At 39.6% G+C, this 21,385-nt stretch overlaps 2 protein-coding genes and 1 non-coding gene across 3 annotated transcripts; 2 read left to right on the top strand and 1 right to left on the bottom strand.

Annotated features, from left to right (window-relative positions):
- Positions 1-128: 128 nt before the first annotated feature.
- On the top strand, positions 129-15,542 carry skic3 (SKI3 subunit of superkiller complex). Its single transcript, XM_059337385.1, has 41 exons — positions 129-168; positions 618-718; positions 843-986; positions 1,165-1,256; positions 1,412-1,487; positions 1,580-1,726; positions 2,301-2,399; positions 2,545-2,653; positions 2,832-2,972; positions 3,107-3,205; positions 3,521-3,645; positions 4,013-4,099; positions 4,289-4,392; positions 4,515-4,641; positions 4,995-5,174; positions 5,319-5,443; positions 5,557-5,807; positions 5,930-6,032; positions 6,177-6,359; positions 6,442-6,589; positions 6,667-6,745; positions 7,561-7,622; positions 7,701-7,757; positions 7,850-7,918; positions 8,464-8,538; positions 8,788-8,929; positions 9,047-9,140; positions 9,286-9,363; positions 9,461-9,585; positions 9,678-9,801; positions 9,900-10,124; positions 10,331-10,403; positions 10,559-10,612; positions 10,922-11,033; positions 11,342-11,470; positions 11,555-11,679; positions 11,838-12,002; positions 12,893-13,045; positions 13,726-13,856; positions 14,594-14,717; positions 15,326-15,542. The coding sequence occupies exons 2-41, from the start codon at positions 629-631 to the stop codon at positions 15,407-15,409; spliced, it is 4,710 nt and encodes a 1,569-aa protein (XP_059193368.1). The 5' UTR covers positions 129-168; positions 618-628; the 3' UTR covers positions 15,410-15,542.
- On the bottom strand, positions 15,533-21,359 carry LOC131974413 (uncharacterized). The gene is made up of 3 exons (XM_059336710.1): positions 21,317-21,359; positions 20,167-20,893; positions 15,533-16,829 (listed from the first exon to the last, which is right to left on the bottom strand). Exons 2-3 carry the CDS (start codon positions 20,830-20,832, stop codon positions 16,104-16,106), a joined length of 1,392 nt encoding a protein of 463 aa, XP_059192693.1. The 5' UTR covers positions 20,833-20,893; positions 21,317-21,359; the 3' UTR covers positions 15,533-16,103.
- Positions 18,920-18,993, top strand: trnai-aau (transfer RNA isoleucine (anticodon AAU)). The gene has a single exon. It is a non-coding gene; the product is annotated as a tRNA-Ile (tRNA).
- Positions 21,360-21,385: the final 26 nt, after the last annotated feature.

The following is a 21,385-nucleotide window of genomic DNA, read 5'->3' as shown; positions in this document are numbered from 1 at the left end:
AAGTTAAATGATGGTATCAATAAATTACCTTTTTTTTTTATTTTATTTTTTTTACATTTGGTGTCTTCATTCAAGTGGATGTATTTTATTTTGAAAATCCAAAAGAGGCGTTACTACTTTCACTTCCGTGTCACTCAACAGTCGTAGAGCAAGTTGTCAACGTAAACAGTGAGTGTTACCAACATTTGTTCACATTTCTTTGTATTTACAACACCTGTGTGGGTAACAACTCAACCAACTGAGTAAATAACCTGTTATGTATCACTGAAGGTTTGAAACAAGTTCTCATTTTAAAGTAATTACATAGTTTAGAGACTCTGACAAGCTCAAAGCTAATGCTAACTACGTTGAATTGAGCTAGCCAAAACGTCTGACCGTTAATATAAACTCTGCCTTATTCTGTTTATTGTCAGGTTCACTTAGTTCGTTACATCCCGCTCCTCGTTGTAGTTTACTGTAAGATAAATGGTGTTAGCGGTAATAAGCTCACAATGAATTGCTACAGACGCCTTGTATGTGTCAAGTTCATCTACCTCTACATACCTTACGGCTGAGATTTGGGAATCGTAATGTGATGTGAAAATGTTCCTTCTTGTATGTCTCTCTCTTTTACTCAGATAATTACAAGATGTCTAATAAAGAAGTGAAAACTGCACTGAAAAGTGCCAGAGAGGCCATAAAAAACAAAGAGTTTAAAGAGGCTCTAAAACACTGCAAGGTAAAGTATCTCATATTCACATACTAAGTATAAAGTGAGGTATTTACATGAGGTGTTGATATGCATCAAGTTCAAGTGAGCCTGGATAATGAATAAGCTGATTTTACTTTCTTCACTATTTTAGGCCGTTTTGAAACTTGAGAAGAACAACTATAATGCATGGGTATTCATCGGCTTGGCCGCCAGTGAACTCGAACAACCAGATCAGGCACAGGCAGCTTATAAAAAGGCTGTGGAGCTGGAGCCTGAGCAGCTGCTGGCATGGCAGGTAAGGCTTGAAAATATGGTTTAAAATAGGCTTTAAATGTCCTATACCAACTGTACTATACTATAACTAAATTTTGCATGTCTTAGACCTAGAGAAATTTGTTTACTAATAGTGCTGTTTTGATATTGTGCATTACTCCCTCTCTCCCTGGTGATAATTGTAAACTGTTTGTTTTTAGGGCTTATCAAATCTCTATGAGAAGACTGATCAGTGGGATTTCAAAGTGGAGCTACCTAACATCTATCAGAAGCTTGTTGAGCTGTATGCAAGGTAACACACTATAAAAACTTATTTAGAATATTTTTAAACTGCAAAGGAAGTTATGATGATTTCGCTTTGCTTTTGCCTTCCTCTCAGCTTCCTGTTTAGTTTAACATAGGTGTTTCGTTTGTGATAATATTCATTGTTGTGTTCTCCCTGAACAGCTCTGACAAAAACAAATGTTATGAGATGATCACTAAGCTGTCTGACATCTATCAGTCTGATAAAGAATATTTAAAGGTATGTAGTTAAAAAGCACACATTCAATGGGAAAAATACAATGATGTGTGTACTTTTCACACATTTAAATGCATTTCTACATTTGCACATAGTTGGCAAAGGTGTGGCTGCAGCTTATTCAGGTGAAGGAAGAAGAGGCCGTGGACAAGAAAGAGTTACTGCAGCTATGGCAACAAATGACCAAGATCCTTTCAGACTGCCTTAATAAGGAAGAGCAAGACAGTGAAACTCAACAACATGTAAGATTTCTTTAAATGTAGACTTAAACTAGGCAACATGTATTATTTATTTTTGTCAGTAAATTTGTGGTAGACCAATAGATTTTTGGCCTATGAATGCTTTTTTGAGATAATTGGTATCTGCTGATTGGCTGATAACAGCTGATGTCTGTGCTCACAAGGCTTATAACTTATTGACTATAGTCACTGAACCAGCCCCAGGGAAGGCCACTCTGCTAACATTGTTTATCTGTTTTTTATACAATTAGTTTTTTTAAACAATGTTTTTCAGTGCACTAAAACCTTATTTTCATTTAAAAAGATGTTTTTTTTGTTGTTGTCATCATTTTTTAATTTTTCTTTTACAGAGTTTAGTTTTTTTTTAATTTTCTATGGAAATCTCTTTAGTTCATCACCTCCAGTCTCCTTGTTCAAATCAATCAAAATCAAATCAAAATTACTTTATTCATCTCTGAGGGGAAATTCAGTTTGTTCTAAAGGGTTATAGCATTCCTGCCCTTAACCTGTTTTTAGTGCACATATATTTTTACCTTTTGCTGTTAGGTTACTGTTTTGTTCTGTTTGTGGTTATCAGTTAATCACAGCATTTGAAAAGGCCATGGTGCTCATGGATCCTGTTCCAGGAGAGGAACACAAGAAGGTCTCAGCTGACTATGTCAAATGCCTTTCTAAAGTAAGTGCACTTTACTTGATACCTGCGTCACCACCACAAAAATTCAAGGACATCTAGAATATGTTCATAAAAAGTATGCCATACATTGGCCCTGTGTAGTTATTTTCTTAATCAGCTGCTCATCATGAATTTTCACTTACTGTAGGTGCCACAAGAAGAAGCCAAAATGATCGAGGCATGTGAGTCCATGCTGTCCCTCTACCCCAAACAAAGTTATCCTCTTGAAGTCCTTTGTTCTCACTACCTCAAAACAGGTAACACATGGTTGTCTTCCTCCTTAATTCTGAAATCACAGAATGCAGTGATTGATTATTTATTATTTATGTTGTATTATACTACAGTCATATAAAACTTTTGAGAAGAATAATTATAAAAAATAAAATTGCACTCTTACAGTCTCACACTTAATACATGTTTTGTTTCTATTTGAAGGTGTTCAGAGTGACGATGCAGTCAGCTGTTTCTCCCGGCTCCTGGATCTGGACCCTAACAGTGGATTAGGTCACTTGGGTGTGGGCACAAAAGCGCTGCAAGAAGGAAGGTTTCAAGATGCCATTAAGAACCTTTCACAAGGTTAGTTTGTGTATCAACAAGTGTTGTTCTTAATGTAAAAGGCATACTGATACTGATACATGCACTTTGTCACATCTCTGTAATTTAGAATTTTTGAGCTAACTACACATGATCTGTCTCTTGTGTTTCATTAGGGTTAAAGAAAATGAGTTCCAGTACAGGATGGTGCAGTCTGGCTGAAGCTCAGTTTAAAATGCAGAGATACTCAGACAGTGCTATGTCATGCTCCCAAGGTATGTTTAGTTTGCTGTATTTCACTGTGTTTTAAAGATGCAATCACTGATCCAGCTGGTGCAAAAAGAATACATTCATAGAAAGACTTCATTAAGTCATGCTACACAATAACAACATCCTGGGGAATATTACGGCATGGCATACCCTTTCTCTCATTCTCTCTCTTTTATTTCTACACTATACTGTGTCATATTAAGGTGAAGGTGCCCAATATAAACATTGTGAATCAAATGAGGACCACCATCTTCAAAAGGGCAGCTATCTTTACTCCCTGGAGCAGATAATGAACTTCACTGTATGTCTGATTCTATTAGGCCTCACAGTGTGTGTTTCTGGAGAAAAGGAGCTGAGGGTCAAACTGCTGAAGCTGAAGCTAGAGGCTTTAGTCAGGAGTGGAGAAGGGAAGGCTGCAGACCAGGCTTTGGAGACTTTCTCACAGGTAATACTTCCATAGACCATACTTTTGAATGTTGTTTTTAGATTATTGAGTATTAAAGGTATACTAAACAGGATTTTTCTAAAAAAAAAAAAAACAATGTAAAAAATAATCACTCATTCATTATTTGTGACTTACTAGAAATGTGTGCCTTTGTCTGTATGTGCAGAGAACAAATAGAACAAAAAGTTTACAAATAGTAAACAACAAACTCTGCATAGTATGCCTTTAAGTGATTTAGCAGTTAAACATGTTCTATTTATTCTGAGTTGAGTATAAACATATTTTGCAGTTGTAAACTTAAACATGCATGTGAAGAGTAAATAAGTCACCACCATATCTCTGTTTGTTGTTTTCCTTTTTTTTTTAGATCCCAGAGGCTGAAAAAGACCCAGTTCTAGTAACCCTTAAAGGACGTGCATACCTTAACAACGGACAAGTTGATGAAGCACTTAAGGTTAAAAAACTTTTTACATACTGAAGATGTCAGATTTAATTTATGGCACTACAGGAAACACAGTATTGCTGTAAATGAACTATTTAATGTCTAAATTTGGGCTCTCTTTTAATATAAGATAAGCAAGAAAGGATGTCTTGTATTAGCCACAAGACATATTGATGCAAGCTAATCTTGTGTCTTTCGTAGGTGTCATCAGAGCTGGTGGCCTCGAACCCTAACCTGGCCCAGGGACTGGTACTGAGAGGACTGGCACAGTTGGCTCAGGGCCAGCAGCAGCTTGCAGAGGAGAGGTGAGTGTGTTTCTAGTTTTTTTTTGTGCAGCACTCCATTCTCCTTAACCTTGGTAAAATCAAACAACCCATTTGTATGGAGCAAAAAAGCTGAACTTCTCTATTGCACTTCTGTTGTTTAGTTTTCAAAAGGCGGCTAGCCAGAGCCCAGACTGTGCAGAGTATTATTTCCTGCTAGGACGGCTCTACTGGGAGATGGGAGAAGAGACCCGTAAAGACCGAAGCAAAGCCCACACTCATTTGCTCAAGGTTAGTAGAGTTCTTATTGAAGTTTTTTCATTTTAGCACGTGAGGGGAGTTTTTATTTCACTCAAATCTTAAATGAAGACATATAGAATAAAGTGATTTTGATGAAATATTACTGTTTTTTATTAATTTGTTTTTTTCTCTGACTTTTACAGTTTATTGCTATGATAAATGGCGTAATTAAGTGATTTTTAAAAAAAACATGCATTTCAAAACTGCTGGCAGGTAATGAGGTACAGAGGGTTAACTTGTTCACAAACAAACTTGTGAAATGTCACAATATGATTTCTATTGACAGAGATCAAGTGTAGTGCAAAATGGCATCTTAGTTTGAAAGTTTTATTTGTCTATTTCAGGCTGCAAAGTTAGACCCAAACCTTGGTTGTGTATTCCGCTACCTTGGACATTATTACCGGGAGGTGGCAAAGGATCTGGGCCGGGCACGGGGCTGCTATAAGAAGGCCTTTGATATAGACGGCAATGATGCTGAGTCTGGAGCTGCCTCAGTGGATCTCAGTATGGAGCAAGACGACATGGTAAGAGGATTTGTTAACGAACAGACACAAACCAAAAATCCACAATGTTCAGAACTTTCCTGGGTGGCGTTTCCTTAAATGTGCCTCTCTGTGGTCCTTTCCCCCTATCCTCTTTATCCCTTATTCTTCTCTTCTTTCCTAAAGGACACTGCATTAGCTATACTTCAGTCCGTGATTGAGAAAGCCACTCCAGGCTCAGCTAAATGGGCTTGGATGAGACGCGGGCTGTACTACCTGAAGGTCGGAGAGCATCAGCAAGCTGTAGCCGAGTAAGTGTTTCTAACCTGAGACAATTAATTGTTTTTAGGTCTTATAAATATTCTTCACATTATCATAGGGATTATAAGAGTATGAGCATTGACCATTTTATTGATGCTTACAGTCTACAGGCAGCTCTGAGAGCAGACCCAGAGGACTGGGTGTGTTGGGAGTGTTTAGGGGAGGCCTACTTAAACCGCCAGAGCTTCACAGCAGCTCTGAAGGCCTTTGGTAAGGCCCATCAGCTTCAACCTTCCTCCATCTACAGTGTGTACCAAGGTGCTGCTATCAAACAGACCCTGGGAAAGTTCAAAGAGGCGGTTGCAGAGTATTTGCAGATCACAGCGCAGCAGGACTATGTTCCTGCTCTCAAAGGTAGGTATCTGTAGCGAGTATCCAAGACATTTGCTTTGGTTTGATGTTATGCTTTAATGCATGTCTCTAAGTCATATATCTGAACATTGGCATTAAATCTGACAAAAAAAACTGTTGTTCAGGTCTTGGGGAGTGCCAGCTGTCTCTGGCAAAAAGTTTAATGGAAGACTGCAGAGATGGGGGAGCCATTGATCTCATTCAGCAAGCCATTCAGAACCTCTTTAGGTAATGACTAGAAATTAGTTTAATTTGTAAATCTTAAAATTGAATAAGGCTTTGTCTGTGTTTCAATACACTATTACACTATTCAGTTTCCAGTACTTTGCCCAATTAAATTGATCCATTAATTAAAATGTCTGTTCTCTTCAGAGCTGTGGAGCTGCGTCCCGACCTGTCCTGTTTGTGGAAGCTGCTGGGAGATGCTTGCACTGCAGTCAGCAATGTGTCGCCAAACAGAGCTCAAGTTTTAATGCCCGCCCCGCTGGCTGGCTTAGACCCCAACACCCAGGGCCACACACTGAACCAGGCCCAGACGCTCAAAGTTGGCGAGCGGTAAGACCACAAACAGGTACTGTGTCTACCCCTGTTGGCCAAGCATCAAATCCGAACACTAAGTACATGTTTTTGTCTGCAGGTGTTATGCCCGTGCTCTGAAGCTGATGTCTGAGGTTCCCAGCCTTTGGTTTGACCTAGGACTCAACTATTACCGTCAGTCTAGCCTACCATGCTCTGCAGAGGGAGACCAGAACTCCCAATCTCTGCTCCTAGAGAAGGCCCAGCAAGTAATTCACACAATACCTTCAAATATTATTATATCCTCCCAGAGCTGGTATTTTAAGACTGTGTTTTCTCTTTTTAGTGTTTAAAAAAGGCTATCATGATGGAAAGTGGAAACCACAGCTACTGGAATGCCCTGGGAGTGATTTCCATGAGCAAAGGTAATAATAGGTTACATTATTTTTTGTGAATAATAGCGGTCTACCCCCTTGGGTAGACAGATTCATTTGTAGGGCAAGGTGAACTTGACCCATCAGTATTTTATTAGTACAGCATTGACTACATCCTCTAACTAGATTAAATTATTCTGTGTAAAATGCTTTTACTCTAAAAACAATTTTTAATTTGAAAATGAAAACATTTTATTTGCTCTTATTGCTCTGCACATAGAATTTATCAGTACAGGTCCACTGTGTTCCAATTAATGTTAATCCTTGCTGCTCAGTAAGAAGGGTGGCCTCAACAATATGGGCCTTTGTCTTTGCATAAATGCTCAAGTTTTTGCACACATTGAAACAAAATTCACTTTTAAAAAAATGCTTTCAGTAACCTATAGATATTGGATCAAGGTTTTATTCAGGCTAAAAAACTTGAATCTTTCAGACATAGCCATGCCTGATAATGAAACACATGTCTAGCACTTTGAATAGGCCTAAGACATGACTGAAATAAATAATAATGCTCTGCTTACACAGGCTTTTAATCACCAACTGCTTTCCCAACCAGACTTGGTGCCCCAGGGAAGAAACCATTACACCACTCTCCTCTTTTATTACAAAGCCTTTAAACTATAAATCCCAGTCGCAGTAGTGTCACTGCTGTTATTTGGGAAAGGTCATGAGTCTGTTTCCAAAAACAGAATTAAATACATTAAACAAAATCAAAATTATTGTAGATTTAGTTCCAGTGTTAAATATGCAATGTTTTGCAATAATACAATTCTATCTTTCTTCTAATTTTCTCTCTGTTAAATCAGGTTTTGGGAACTTCGCTCTGGCTCAACATTGCTTCATCAAATCCATAGAAGCCGAAGCTAATGTATGTATTGCACATTTGTTCAGATGATGAATAATATTCTCTGATGCTCTTATGTGACATTTTAATATTTAATTCCAGAATGTTGTTGCTTGGACCAACCTGGGCACCCTGTATTTAAAGAAGGACAATATAGAGGTGTGTATGTTATTCATTATCTAATACATTTGTTTTGTTTTATCATAGTTGGATGTAATTTTATTTGTTAAACTCTGGTCTTATTTAATTAGCTTGCACACGAGGCCTTCAAGATTGCCCAGTCGCTGGAGCCGCTTTATGTCAACTGCTGGATCGGACAGGTACAAAGACATCATAAGACGATGTTTAACGGCTACTTTAATTGAGTGTGTCGCAGTAATGGACACTTGACGATAACCTTGCCCAAGGGTTAAGTCTTCTTTATTGCATACACATTAATTTCCTGTACTTGATATGCATACATATGAGACACAACGTTAGGCATCTAATGATAATACCAACAAGTATTACAAGGATAATTAGTGATAGTTCCAGTGTTTGACTATGATAAGGAATATTAAAGACATTTTAGCTGGTTGAGAGGCCACATTATGTTATTGATGAGATGTAAAATGAGTACAGAGAAGAAGACAATTCTTCATTTCTTAGCAATCAATTCTATTTAATTTTTAGGTAGCAATGCTAGAATTTCAAGTTCAGTAGTACGAGAACAAGATGAGTGATAAAACAGTTAAGATTTACTATAATTTGATTCTTTTGGTTACTTGAAATAAAGTAAGTAATTGCATATAAGTGGCTATGTCTGTCTTTGACCTTTTTATTTGTCTAAATGATAGTAAGCGATTGCCCTCTGTCCTCCTACCAGGCGCTGATAGCAGAGAGAGTGGGAAGCTACGACACCATGGATCTTTTCAGGCACACCACTGAACTCAGCACACATGTGCGTGACCTGCCAAATCCACAGGGGTTCCCTTTGTAATACCCACTCATTAGTTGGCTAATAACAGTTTAATCATTGCTTCTTTAAAACTTTCTCTGTCACTCTGCTAAAATGTAAGCTATCAGCCTTTTGCTACTACCAGCAAGTGAGGATGATACCACAATGAAATAACACATATCCCTCACCTTTCTCTGCTTTCTGCCTCTCTTCATCCACATTCTCCCTTCTATCACTCTTCTTTCTTGGCAGATGGAGGGAGTGAAAGGTTATGCCTACTGGGTATGTTCCACGCTGCTGGATAAGACCAACAGAGAGTCTGAACTGTACCGCTACAACATAGTCCAGATGAATGCAATCTCTGCGGCTCAGGTGGCACTCAGCAAGTACACAGGTACAGCATTTACTTGTGTTGATATGCATGCAGAATCCATAGATCGCTTGGCTGTATTTGGTCATGTCTTAAAGACGGATGTTGGGTGACAAAAAGTTTATTTTGTCTCCCTCCCAGAGAGGATCCAGTCAGACCCTGATGCATTCATTATGCTTGGCTACCTGAATGAGCATCTGCAGCTGAAACGGCAGGCCTTACAGGCTTATGAAAGGTGTTGCCATGAATTACACTGACTGACTCTAAAGGCTTACAGATAAGGCAGTATGCCAAGAAAAAAATGAGTGGGAAAACAATCTTATACATTAGTACACAAATCACCTTTCTCAATCTTAATTATTTTCTTCTCTTTTCCTCAGAGCTGTTGAACTGCTTCAGTCCACCTCCTCGTCAGAAGAGCTGGCTTTTGCCCTGGGCAGCTATGGCCGTGCTTTGTGGTAACAACCAGCTGTCTTATTGCCTTGCACTTAAGCCATATTTGACCAATACTTACAAAATACCACAACCTCCATTCTTTGAATGTCCCTTTTGCAGCACCTCAGGCCAGTCGGAGGAGGCGGTGCGTGTTTATAATTCCACCCCACTGCAGGAGCTCAGTGATCTGGCTGGGCTGGCTCTGGCATACTGCAGGGCAGGACTCATCCCGGACAGCATCAACAGTGAGGAGTCTGAGACACAATTTAAAACCAGAGATTGATGTGTTTACATGCCAGGGTGACTGTGGCTGAATTGTTTTTTGTGTGTGCTGTAGCCTATGAACGTGCCTTGGCTGTGGCTTCCAGTGAGAAGGATAAGGCTTACATCTTGACAGCTCTGGCTCTGCTTCAGCACCGGCAGGGTAACCTCGACTCAGCCAAAACTCTGTTGTTTAAATGGTGAGTCCACCGTGTTGTCTGGACCCTACCAGTGGTTATTTAATAATACTTGTAAAATTCTTGTTTCCAAGCTAAAAGTCTGCTTTCTGCCTCCACAGCTCCATGTTAAAGGAGCCAATCTCAGAGTCACTGCTGTGTTTATGTGCCCTGGGATTGGTCCACAGTGATGCTACACTAGCTGCTGCTGCCCTGACTGAGCTGCTGAAGCTAGGTTCAGCCTCTGGGAACGTTATAGAGCAGCGGTGTCTGCTCACCTGTGCCTTACTAGCCCTGCAGGGCAACTACAGTGCCGTGCAAAGAGAGGCTTCCAGAGCTGTACACAGGTAAGCTGCTGGTTTACTTTGGAGTATACTACTGATGTGCTGTTCCCTACAATAAAGTAATTTGACTTTTAAAAAGACGAGCCATGGAACAGTGTGAGCAGACTGCACTTATGTGTAGTCACCTTTGTTATTGTTGATCATTATTAGCATATTCTTATTGGAAAAGCCCACAAATAGTCTGTTTTATTGTTCTGTCATACGTACAGCAATCCTGGAAACCCATCTCTGTGGACCCTGCTGTCCAGGCTAATTCCACAGTACTACCCCAGGAAGGCAAATGTAAGGCTACACAAACATTACACACATTCCAAGCATAACCTAGAAAAACCATACTAATATTCATATTCTACATATTGTACTTGCACACATTCAACACTCAGTGCTGCTGTACAGTTAGAGTGGAGGATTTCATGTTTGTCTTCTGTGTATCCTAGGGTGGAGCGATGGCTGGTCATGTTGCCTGTCTCTCCAGTATGACCCAAGGAAAGGTAAAAGACTGACTATATATTTATGTTGATATTGCTTTGTCATCATGTTTTTAACCTCACTACCATTATAAATGAAGCTCAACGCTTAATTATGTTATTTTGAAAGCTACAATTGTTGATGATTTGCCAACTATTTTTTAAATTAGATTGTTAAATAATTGTTTGTTATTTGGAGAAAAAAAAGAGTTGCTCTATAGTGTTTCATCATTTCCAAAATGACAAAGATATTTCATGTTCCAAAATATTTTCGGTAAAGGTACTGTTAATAGTGACTTTGCCAACTGAGCTGATCTAACTTGTGTCCTGCAGAGGGCGTTGTTGTACAGTGGAGTGAATCAACTGGCTAATGGAAGACACTCAGGAGAGGACAGTCACAGGAATGCACTGAAGACTATGCAGAGAGCTGTGCTGCTCTGTCCTGGTATGAAGACACACACACACACATACACACACACACACACACAAACACAAACACAAAAGCCTTAAAGTTCCACACCAACAACCACATAGTTGTGTCCAAAATAGGTGTCATGGAAATTGTATTTATCCACTTTGTGAACCTTCTTCTTGACAGTCGTGTCTCTGATATATATTATACAGTAAATTCAAATTCAACAAAGAAGTTTTGTTTGTCCCTATTCAACAAATGTAAAGCTACCTTGCTCACACCATTAAAGGAATTTTGTGAAATGTGTGATCTGAGTCTCCTTTTTTTCTCTGTACTTTCAGATGATCCAGCAGCGTGGGCTGGATTAATGGCTGCCTGTCACACAGAAAACACTTCCTGTTATCTTTCAGGTTCTGCTCCTTGTAGACAAGGACTGGAGCAAACCCTCATGTCGGTGGTTTCTGAGAAAGGTGTGTGCATTGGTGCATGTGTCTTTTATGGTGTTTACTATTTTGTGTGTGTTTGATTGATAACGGTCCCTCTCTGTATCCCAGTGCATAATGTGGAGGAGATTGAGCGGCCTCTAGCCCAGACTCTAGAAGGCTGGGTACTACAGCAGGCAGTAACTGGTCTCATGCTGGGGGGCCAGCTGGAGCAGGCAGAAGCCCTCTGCTCACAGGTGAGATATAAACACAGACTTTCACACACAACCTCAATATTATTTTCTGATTTACTTCATTGTAGAAAGGGTTAGACTTGTTTCAGACAGAAATGAGCACAAATAAAGTAATACAAGTTATATGTGGAGCCTCTTATTTCCATGTCTTTTTGTCCCAGGTGCTGAATGTTTCTCCAGAACACCCAGCAGTGATGCTGTCACTAAGACAGGTGCAGTGTCAGCGGCTCCTTATGGCCAGTGGAGGTACTGTCCTCCCAGACACTGTGCTGGAGCAACTAAACAACACAGTAATGATGAACCCCACCAACCTTGGGGCATGGCACGTAAGTGGACACTCAGTGCCATACAGCTCTTTCATTGCAGTGACCTTATCACAAGCTATTTCTCTTTCATTTCAAGCACCAGTTGTTTAACGGTGTAACAGTTTAAACATTGACTACAAAGACATAGTGAGGTTTGAAAATATTGATGGCTTCTACTCGGGTGGTCACTTGTTTAAGTCTTGAGGTCATTCAAATAATGAGTTGTTTTTTCCTCCTCACCACAAACAGCCATTTTATCTTTGCTTCTACTGAGACACTGGCCTAATGAAAACCATTTCTGTGCCTTTTCTGTGCCCTCTTATTGCTGCTCTGAACATCAAATGGCTGTTACCAGCAGGGGGGGATGCAGCAAAGACACCAGGCTCTCTCTTTCAAGCTGTGAACATATTGGCAGCTTGTAGCCATAGATAATGACCAGAAGGTGTAAATGTGTGTTAAAATGTGTAGCAATATGACAATGTCATAGTCCGTTCTTTACAAACATAAACCAGTTACATACAGCCCTTTGTTAGTTGATGTGCAGACAACAACTTTATGTCATGATAGCAAATTAATTGTCCAAAGTGCTTCTGTTAGCCCTTAAATTTGTGGATAAAATAATTACTTTAGCTTCAGAGATGAATGTTGCTGCAGATACAAAAGTAGCGATGTGGCTTCCTTCTTGCATTGAGAAGAAGAAAATAGTTATATCATCTTCACCTCTTTCTTTCTTTTGTCTCTTATCTCCTCTAATCTTTATCTCACATTGTTGCCAACAATCTCTTCCATGACCCTCTTCCTGCACCTCTCATATTTCCTCTCCCACCCAACCCTCTGTAAATCTCACATCCTCACCTCTTCTCCCACTCATTCTTGATCTTCCAATCACTCTCCTCCTCTCCTTCTCGCAGTGGCTGGCTGAGGTGTATCGTAGCCAGGGCCTGCTTGTCCAGGCAGTCATGGCTTACAAGCAGAGTCTTCAGCTTGCCTCGCAGCTTGGAGTGCACAGCAGTCAGGTTGCCAGCCTGCTCCGACTAGCCCTGCTAGCCCTCGGACCCTGTATGGTGAGTTGCTGCGTGGGATTTAACATGAAATCTATATTTAAAATATTCCTAATTTTAGGGTGATTAAGTGCTGCTATTACAGCACAGCAACCTGGGATCTTTCTCCTGTCATACTGTGTCGACTAATTACAACATTTTATACAGTACAAATATGATATTACAAAATAGAGATTATAATTATTACTATGCAATGTCTGTCTTTTGCCACATGAGTAATGTTTCAGCAAGAGGACTGGTATTGTTTTAGAATAATGCCAAGAAGCCTTGTATATTAGTACACAGACACTAAGGCAGCTCCTGTTGACATCCCTGTCAGTGGATGACAGGGATGGAATTATAGGATCAGCAGACAAGGCCAAGTGGAAACACAAACAAGAAGCTGCCTTTGTGATTTATCTGGAGGGGGTGTGTTTAGTCTACTGCTCACAGGACAGCAAATCCCAGTGTTAAATAAAACTCTTTTATTTGACACTTTACTTACTCTGTGAACATCATGTCATTTTGATTGCAGCCACTGCTCCTCCAAAAGCAGTTACTTACACAGTAGGCAGGTGTTGCGCACATTGTTAGGAATGATATGTTTAAAAGCAATTCTAGTTTTTTTGGATGTATAAAACTCAATTTTGTGTAAGCTTCTCGTTGCTGGTTTTATTCTTAACTTGTGTGATCTAACCTCTCAGGCCGGTCTCTCAGTAAACGACTGGATCAACATGATACTAGAAGCCACCACAGAAGTCTTGAAGCTGGGTTCGTCCCCTATGGCCCTGCTTTTCCAAGCCCTGCTCCAGTATGTGACCAAGATGGGTGCTAGGTCAGTGTTTCGCTTCTGTTTCCACTGCGGCAGGTAGTATGCAAATGCACATGCACAGTGCAGGTGTGTGGGATGTTCTGTGTATGCAAATTATCTTCTCCTATTGGCTTGTGAGTCAAATACTTCATCTAAAGTGATGAAATAATTCATAAATCCTTGAAACTTCAGATTTATGCCTCCATCTGTCTTTTCAAGATGTTGGTACTTTTGAAACTGCAGAGCAATTTACAAAACAAAGTTTTCCATGCCCTGACATAATAGCCTTCTGTCACTACCTCACAGGCCTAACAGGACGCCTAATTGGAATGCTACATTTGCTGAGGAAAACTAATATGCCAATCATGAACTGGCTATATTCCTTGAGAGATGCCGCAGGAACTCCCCTGTGCCAAGCGTAATCACAATATCAAAGGCCTTTTCATGCCAGTTCCATTTTATCATATATCAAACAAAGAGAATGCTTATAGATTCAGACAGAGTTTCAATCCAGGCCAGAAGAAGTACAATTGTGCCAGCTAATTTCAGCTAGACAACAAACCAGATCAGCAGCCATCAAGTCCATCTGTTTTCGAGCACAAATGAGCATAGGTGTCACATGCTTCCTCCTCAATTCAATGACAAATTCTGCTCCTAAATGTAGGCCTGATTGTATGAGCCATCCAGGCACAAAAAAACTGAAGTGATTGATGTAACAAGGCTCACATACTTTGGTCCATTTCTGTGTGTGTGTTCTGCAGGGAAACTAGGCGTTTGTTGGAGAGACTGGTTTACTCTCAAGACTTGCCAGTGACGGTGGTTCAGGTGGCCAGCTGGTACCTCCTCAGACACTTGCATGCCAAAAATGACCAGGAGCTAATGAATGTGAGTATGCAGCTGCCTCATTCCTACACTCACACACCTGAACAAATATTTCTTGTGGAAATGTATATTAATTTGAAATGCCTATTTCCAACCATGACTTATTTGGAAAGTGTGTGAAACTTAAACTAGTCATATCTATGTTCTTTCATCCTATATGTAATGTTCTTACAAAATCTTTAGTTTGGAAAATGCTTAATTTTAACCGCTATGATTTCAAGGTTAGGAATATGCTTGATTTTCAACGTAATCTGGTCTTCCATCTACACAATCAGTCATGTAAAGCAGAAATCTTTTAATATTTGCCTTTTTTTGGGTCTTTGGGCATCTCAAACCAGACACAGTGTACCCTTGCCCTAAATGAAAAACTAACTGGATGAGTTGCTGTAAGCACTAAACTTTTCTAATGTAAATATTCTTTCAAGTAGTCTGATCATTTTGTTTATTTCATTCTTTATAGTGTTTAGACAGATAAATGCTTTGAGAGTCTGGAAGTTCTTGGTATATATGCCCTGAAAGTGTTTTGCTTTTACTTCAAAAAAAGCTGTATATTGTTTGTTTACTCTCACCACAACTTTGATATTGAATATATTCTCTCATCTTCCTTACAGGTCCTTTTGCAGCATGCCAAAAAGAATGGAGATCAGAGACTGCTGGAGTTTAGTTCACTGCTTGTCTCATCTTCTTCATCTTGAATTTTGCAAGTCTACAAATCCCTATGAAATCATGCCGCTTAATGGATTTATCCACAGCCTGAAATATTTACATGTTCAGCTTTTTTTTTCACTGATGAAAATATCATATCAAACTGTACATAATGGATCTGATATAATGATATTTATTGGCTTCACATGATTGTTGGGTTTAACATTATACAGGGTTCAGAAAATCAAATCAATCCAGCAAATCAAAATCATGAGTCTTCACATATTTAGAAAATGAACTTCATATAAAATAACCAATGTAATCAAAAGTAACTCAGGCTTAAATAAAGTCATCTTGCTCAATACAAAAAGATTGTCTCATCTTGATTGCACATAATCATAACGTAGATTAGAAATAAAATACACTATTATAGTAAACTTCAGTGCCTATTTTCCATCAACAGCACTTCAATTCATAAATTCCCCAAGACATGTTCACCAGCAACATGTTGCACTAATTACAATTCATTCGTGAAAAGGAAATGAAAGAAACACAGATGACTGAAAAATAGAAACTTCAAGTGCTGTTTCAAAAGTATGATTACACTCTGAGCTGTGAAAATACTCTTTAGTTAACTTGAGCTTCAGTTTCTCCTCCACTACATCAGAAGGACATGGAGCCTTGTTCCATCTGATTCACAACAGCATCGTTCTTCAGGCCCTCACGCCCTCTCAGAGGTCAGAGTCAGCGTGCAGCACGACAGACATGTTTGGTCATCAGAGTGCAGATATTTTGCCCACAGCCCCAACATGGTTGCTTGATGTGTGGAGAACCCTGCTGGGTCTTTCTCTTACACAGTGAACACACATCCGCAGCACCACCAAGAGGCGATGCAGCACCTCCATCTCCTCCGCCAGGGTTTCTTAGACTATTAGCTACCAGCTGCTGAAGCTCTGTCAGTACGGTGTCTGCTGCCCTAGCAATGCTAGCGACCTTCACTCTTTTCGGGTCAAACACACAATCCTCCTCCAGGCCACTGGGCACGGCTTTCATGCCACAGTTGGGGGGGACCCAAGCAGTGTCGTAGCCCTGGGCGCTCCAGGTGTACTGCATGGGATGATTGTCCTTGTCTATACGCTTGACACGGCCCACACGCACACGTAACTCCAGCACCACACGGTCTGTAATGTTACTGTTCAATGGATAACGTTCTGCCTTTTTCTTGTCACGGCTGACATACACGCCCTTTCCCAGCATGCCTCCTGAAGACTGATTAAAACCATTGGCAATGATGTGCCGTGCGTTGGCAACGCTGGTGCCATGGTACATGGTGTAGACACCGCTGTCTTTGGGCTCCTGAGATGCCTTTAGTTCTACATGTGGAGAGTCATCATCATAGGTGACCTCCCAGCCATAGAACGGCAGTGACATGTTTCTTTGGTATAGGGATACTGTGCAAGACCAGCAGCTCTGTGAGAGAAAAAGAAATGCAAAAATGGCATCATGTTACAGCAGATTCAAGAAAGATTGGGTGTTTGTTTCTTTCATTATCAGTATTTCACAGAAATACTGGATGTAGCTTTAACTCTATAGTGGATATAATCATGCTTTCACTGAATTCTGTTACCTTTCATATTCTGTGACCCAATTGGGAATTTCAGCTACATATTATATTAAATCAGGCTCACAATTTTTTTAATCTGTGACATCAGAAATTGTAGTGTGCAGTCTGCCTGTGTAATACTAATATCACCTGTCAAATATCTTACATGTAGTTGACTTCAGACTGTGAAGGTCACTGATTTCAACATTACAAATGACGAAATATAATTGGGACCCTATCTAAAATATTCAAATTATCATTAAAAACTAAAAAAAAATATCAAAATAAGGTACAAGGTTCCTTTGCAAAGTCACATTAAAACACTTTTCAAGCATTTCAAGGTGCTTTTTCAAGCTTCCCCAGCACCATACAGCATGTGGTAAATCCATTTTATACAGTCTATGGGTAAATCACACACTTATATGCAGTATATACAGTATATTGATTATTGAATCAATTTTTTTTATTTATTAATTTATTCATCACATTAAACTAAATGTAATTCTGTTATAAACAACAAAAAGTATGTTTCGCCACAGCATTCGATTAAATTAAAGGGAAACACAACAAAATCTGTCACCTGTTTGTAAGTCAACTTGGCATCCATAGCCTTCACTTCACTTTATTTAAAATCCTAGCACCTGTCAAATGCCACACCAAAATTCAAGTGTTCAAGGAGTTACAGCACCATTAGGAACCTTGAAGATATGTTATAGAATATCGTCACCCTGTTAAAATAATCGGCCAACTCATTTTTTCAAGTTTTGCAGGAAGCACAAAAAACGTCACCAAAAGTGTAACATATCACATTTATTGATCATTTCACTCGAAAAGGATGTAACAAAGGATGGCTATTGGCATAGTAATAACACTGTGTGTAAATTATGTAACTTAAAAGAAATAAATGACTTAGGCATTTTTTGAACATGCCTTTGTGACTAAAGCAGGATATGGTAACACTATAGTTTGTAGGTGTCTACATGAGAGTCACACAGGCCTGTCAGAAACATGACATGACAAGTATCATGAGCATTAATGTCACTTCAAAGTGTCATTAATGTTCATGACACATCCCGTGTCATGTTTATGACACACTCATGTCACTCTCATGTAGACACCGTCAAAATAAAGTGTTACCATATCTTGCTTAAGTCACAAAGGCATGTTCAAAAAATTAAGTCACATTTTATTATAACTTGGGCATAATAAATCCGCTTAAGTCACACACTTGACATAGGCCATTATCTTAAAGGGGTAAAATCACATGATCTGATCAACTGAGGATGTAGGCGATTTTACCATAGGTGGCCGGAGTCATGAGGAGATGATTTAGGCGAAAAAAAACCCAATTTTGACAAAATATGATTTAGGCGATTATTTTAACAATGTGGCAATATGATTAAAAGGATAATGGTTGCAACCTGACATTCCTAAGTGGTTCACAGAATCTGGTGCAACTCCATACGCTGTCCGTCGTCCTTACCCAGCTCGATCCTTTTAAGTGATGTAGGTTGTATGCTAAAACTCTTGGAGCTAGATGTTTCTAATTGGGCGTTAGACAAACTATCATAGAAATGAACGAAAATCAGTCTTATCAGTCAGTAATCCAACTAAATGAAGCAAATTTACGGGTTAACGCTACAATGTAGTGAGGCTTCTAACTTCGATCAGCCTTCAAAGTAAAGCGACGGACTTTAACGGACTTCCATATAATAACCTGCCATAACTGTTGTACCGTTGATGTTACTGGTCATTTTAACCAATTTAATGAGCTTTAAGGTTGTTTAAACATTCAAACATATCATTTTACGATAACAAGTAAGTTGGCAAATCTTACCGTGAGTGAGGAGTCGTTAACTTTCACTTTCTATTCAGCAGATGGAAGTGTATTCCTTTTCATTCACTTTGACATTAAGTGGCTTTGTTTATAAAGACAACCTTCGACGCGATGAAACATGGCCGGTTAGCTCAGTTGGTTAGAGCGTGGTGCTAATAACGCCAAGGTCGCGGGTTCGATCCCCGTACGGGCCACTAGAACTTTTTGTCAATGATGAATAATTTCCTTACCTAATCCCTACATTTACATGTGTCACCTGACCTATGTACCTGACATGATAATAGCCTTAAGGTTGGTGCTGATATAGTGCCTGATCGTGAGGCCTTGTGTAAAGATGGCTGTAAGAGCTAATTATCTCAAATTATGTCAGGCTTGCGTGGTGCATATTCCAAATTTGGTTTGTGTTTTTATCATATTACCACGGAGTCAACCAGGAAGCATCCCCCCTAGCCTCATAATCTGGTCATTGTGATGATGTGTCAAGCAAGTGAAAAACCCCATGGCATATACTGAGAGAAGCTTTATCCCTTTTCCTGCTAAAGATGTGTGGTTTCATTTTCTTACTCCCATTGCTCTGCATTTAGAAATCAAACTACAAAAGGTTGTTTTGTGTAAAGTGGAATACTCTGTCTATTTTTGTATCAGCCTAAAAGACTTTGATATTCAAGCATTCCTCATATCTTCAGTTAGACTTCAGACTGCAGCTGGTATGTCTGTCTCCTGGTAGCACATAAATAGGAAATAAATTCAATCACACTTGTAACTTTGTTCCAGCTGTTTAGTTTTCACCACAACTCTGACTGTGAACATATTTTCTGATCTTTTTTTGCGTGTTCTTTTGGGACCTGCAAAAATGAATGTTTCATGCACTGCTTATTATACTTCACCATCCTGGATTTGTAACAGCAGTTACACAGAAGTGTGCTCCTGAAACTATGGCTTTATATGAAGGCATCACAAATGTGCTTTTCTGAGTCTCTTCACGAAAGGTGGAATCATGTAAAAAATAAAAACATCATGAATCTGATAATATACCAACTTCATTTATTGGCTGTAATTCTGTCATCACAGTTGCATTTCAAAATGCACATCACACAAAATCTTCACTGCCAGGCAGTAATTTTTGCATTGCACATGATCGTAATGCATGCAGATCAGAGAATATAAAGCTATAGTAGTGTATACACTGTGTCAATTCATGAATGGCGTGTTGTAGATAATTTGCATAGACTGCCCAAAGATGTCCAGCAGTAAATATTTAAAAAAGCATTGCACCAATTTTAGTTATTACTCAATAGAAGGGCATGATTAAGACACCATGAAATCAGAATTATTATCCTGATCTTTCTCTTCCCTCACCCCTGTCATGGTTTGGCTGGACAGAAATGCTTGGAGGCCAGAATGCAGAGGTTTTGCCCACACTCCCAGCACTGCTGCTTGATGTGTTTAGAACCCTGCTGCGTCTTCCTCTTGCATAATGGACACAAATCTGCAGCACCATCAGCTCCTCCAGGTTTTTTGGATGTTTTTGATAGAAGCTGCTTAAGTTCTTTCTCTATGGTCGTGTTTGGTGCCTTTGCGATTCCCACCACTTTCACTCTTTTGGGGTCAAACACACAGTCCTCTTCAAGGCCACTGCGCACAGCATTCATGCCACATTTGGGGGGCACCCAGGCAGTGTCGTAGCCATTTGAATGCCAGCTGAACTGCATGGGATGGTTGTCCTGGTCAATACGCTTGACACGGCCAACACGCACAAGTAGCTGAAAGACCACACGGTCTGTAATGTTACTGTGCAATGGATAATGAGACGCCTTTTTTATATCTCGGCTGACATACACGCCGCGTCCCAGCATGCCAGCTGATGACTGTTTAAACCCATTGGCAATGATGATCCGTGCGCTGGCAATGCTGGTACCATGGTACATTTTGTAGACGCCTCTATTTTGGGGTTTCTGGGAAGCCTGCAGCTCAACACCAGGAAAAGAAGCACCATCGTCGACCACCTCCCAGCCAGAGAACTGAACTGACATCTTGATCTAGGAATCTGGTTGATGAGAGGATGTTGTTCAAGTCCAGCAAAGATCTGCAGTTCTGTGAGAAATTAATACAAATATGTGGAATCATGTTAAAGCATATTTAGGAGCTACAAGACATTTGGTTAGCTAAAACTTTTCTGTGTCCGTATATTTATGGTTTATATAAAGCACACTGATTATTTTTTTAAGAGCAGCTATATAAATTGACTTGCCTTGCCTTGAGTATTTTGTTGTTTATCATACTTATGGGGTTGAGTACCGTTTTCGTTTTTCTTTCCTTTTCAGTCCGTCCATTTTGAACATGTTATTTTGTTGTCTTAATAAATGTTGCGGTCTTAAATCTTGGTATAGCCTCGCTACAGGTGTATTTTCAGTACTATTACTATGTTCCCCTATTAATCAGACTACTACAATACTCATCCAGTGTACAATCTAATAACAAACAAATCATTTAAATGTCAAAACATTTCAACCTTACCGTCAGCGAGGAGTTCCTTTCAGCTCAATGAGTTTTAGTTTCTATTCAGTAAGTTTCATTTACATCTCT

This window comes from Centropristis striata, chromosome 7, assembly GCF_030273125.1.
Source record: "Centropristis striata isolate RG_2023a ecotype Rhode Island chromosome 7, C.striata_1.0, whole genome shotgun sequence".
NCBI lineage: Eukaryota > Metazoa > Chordata > Actinopteri > Perciformes > Serranidae > Centropristis > Centropristis striata.
The sequence above is the reverse complement of the archived record's forward strand: the minus strand, read 5'-3'. Positions and strand labels throughout refer to the sequence as shown.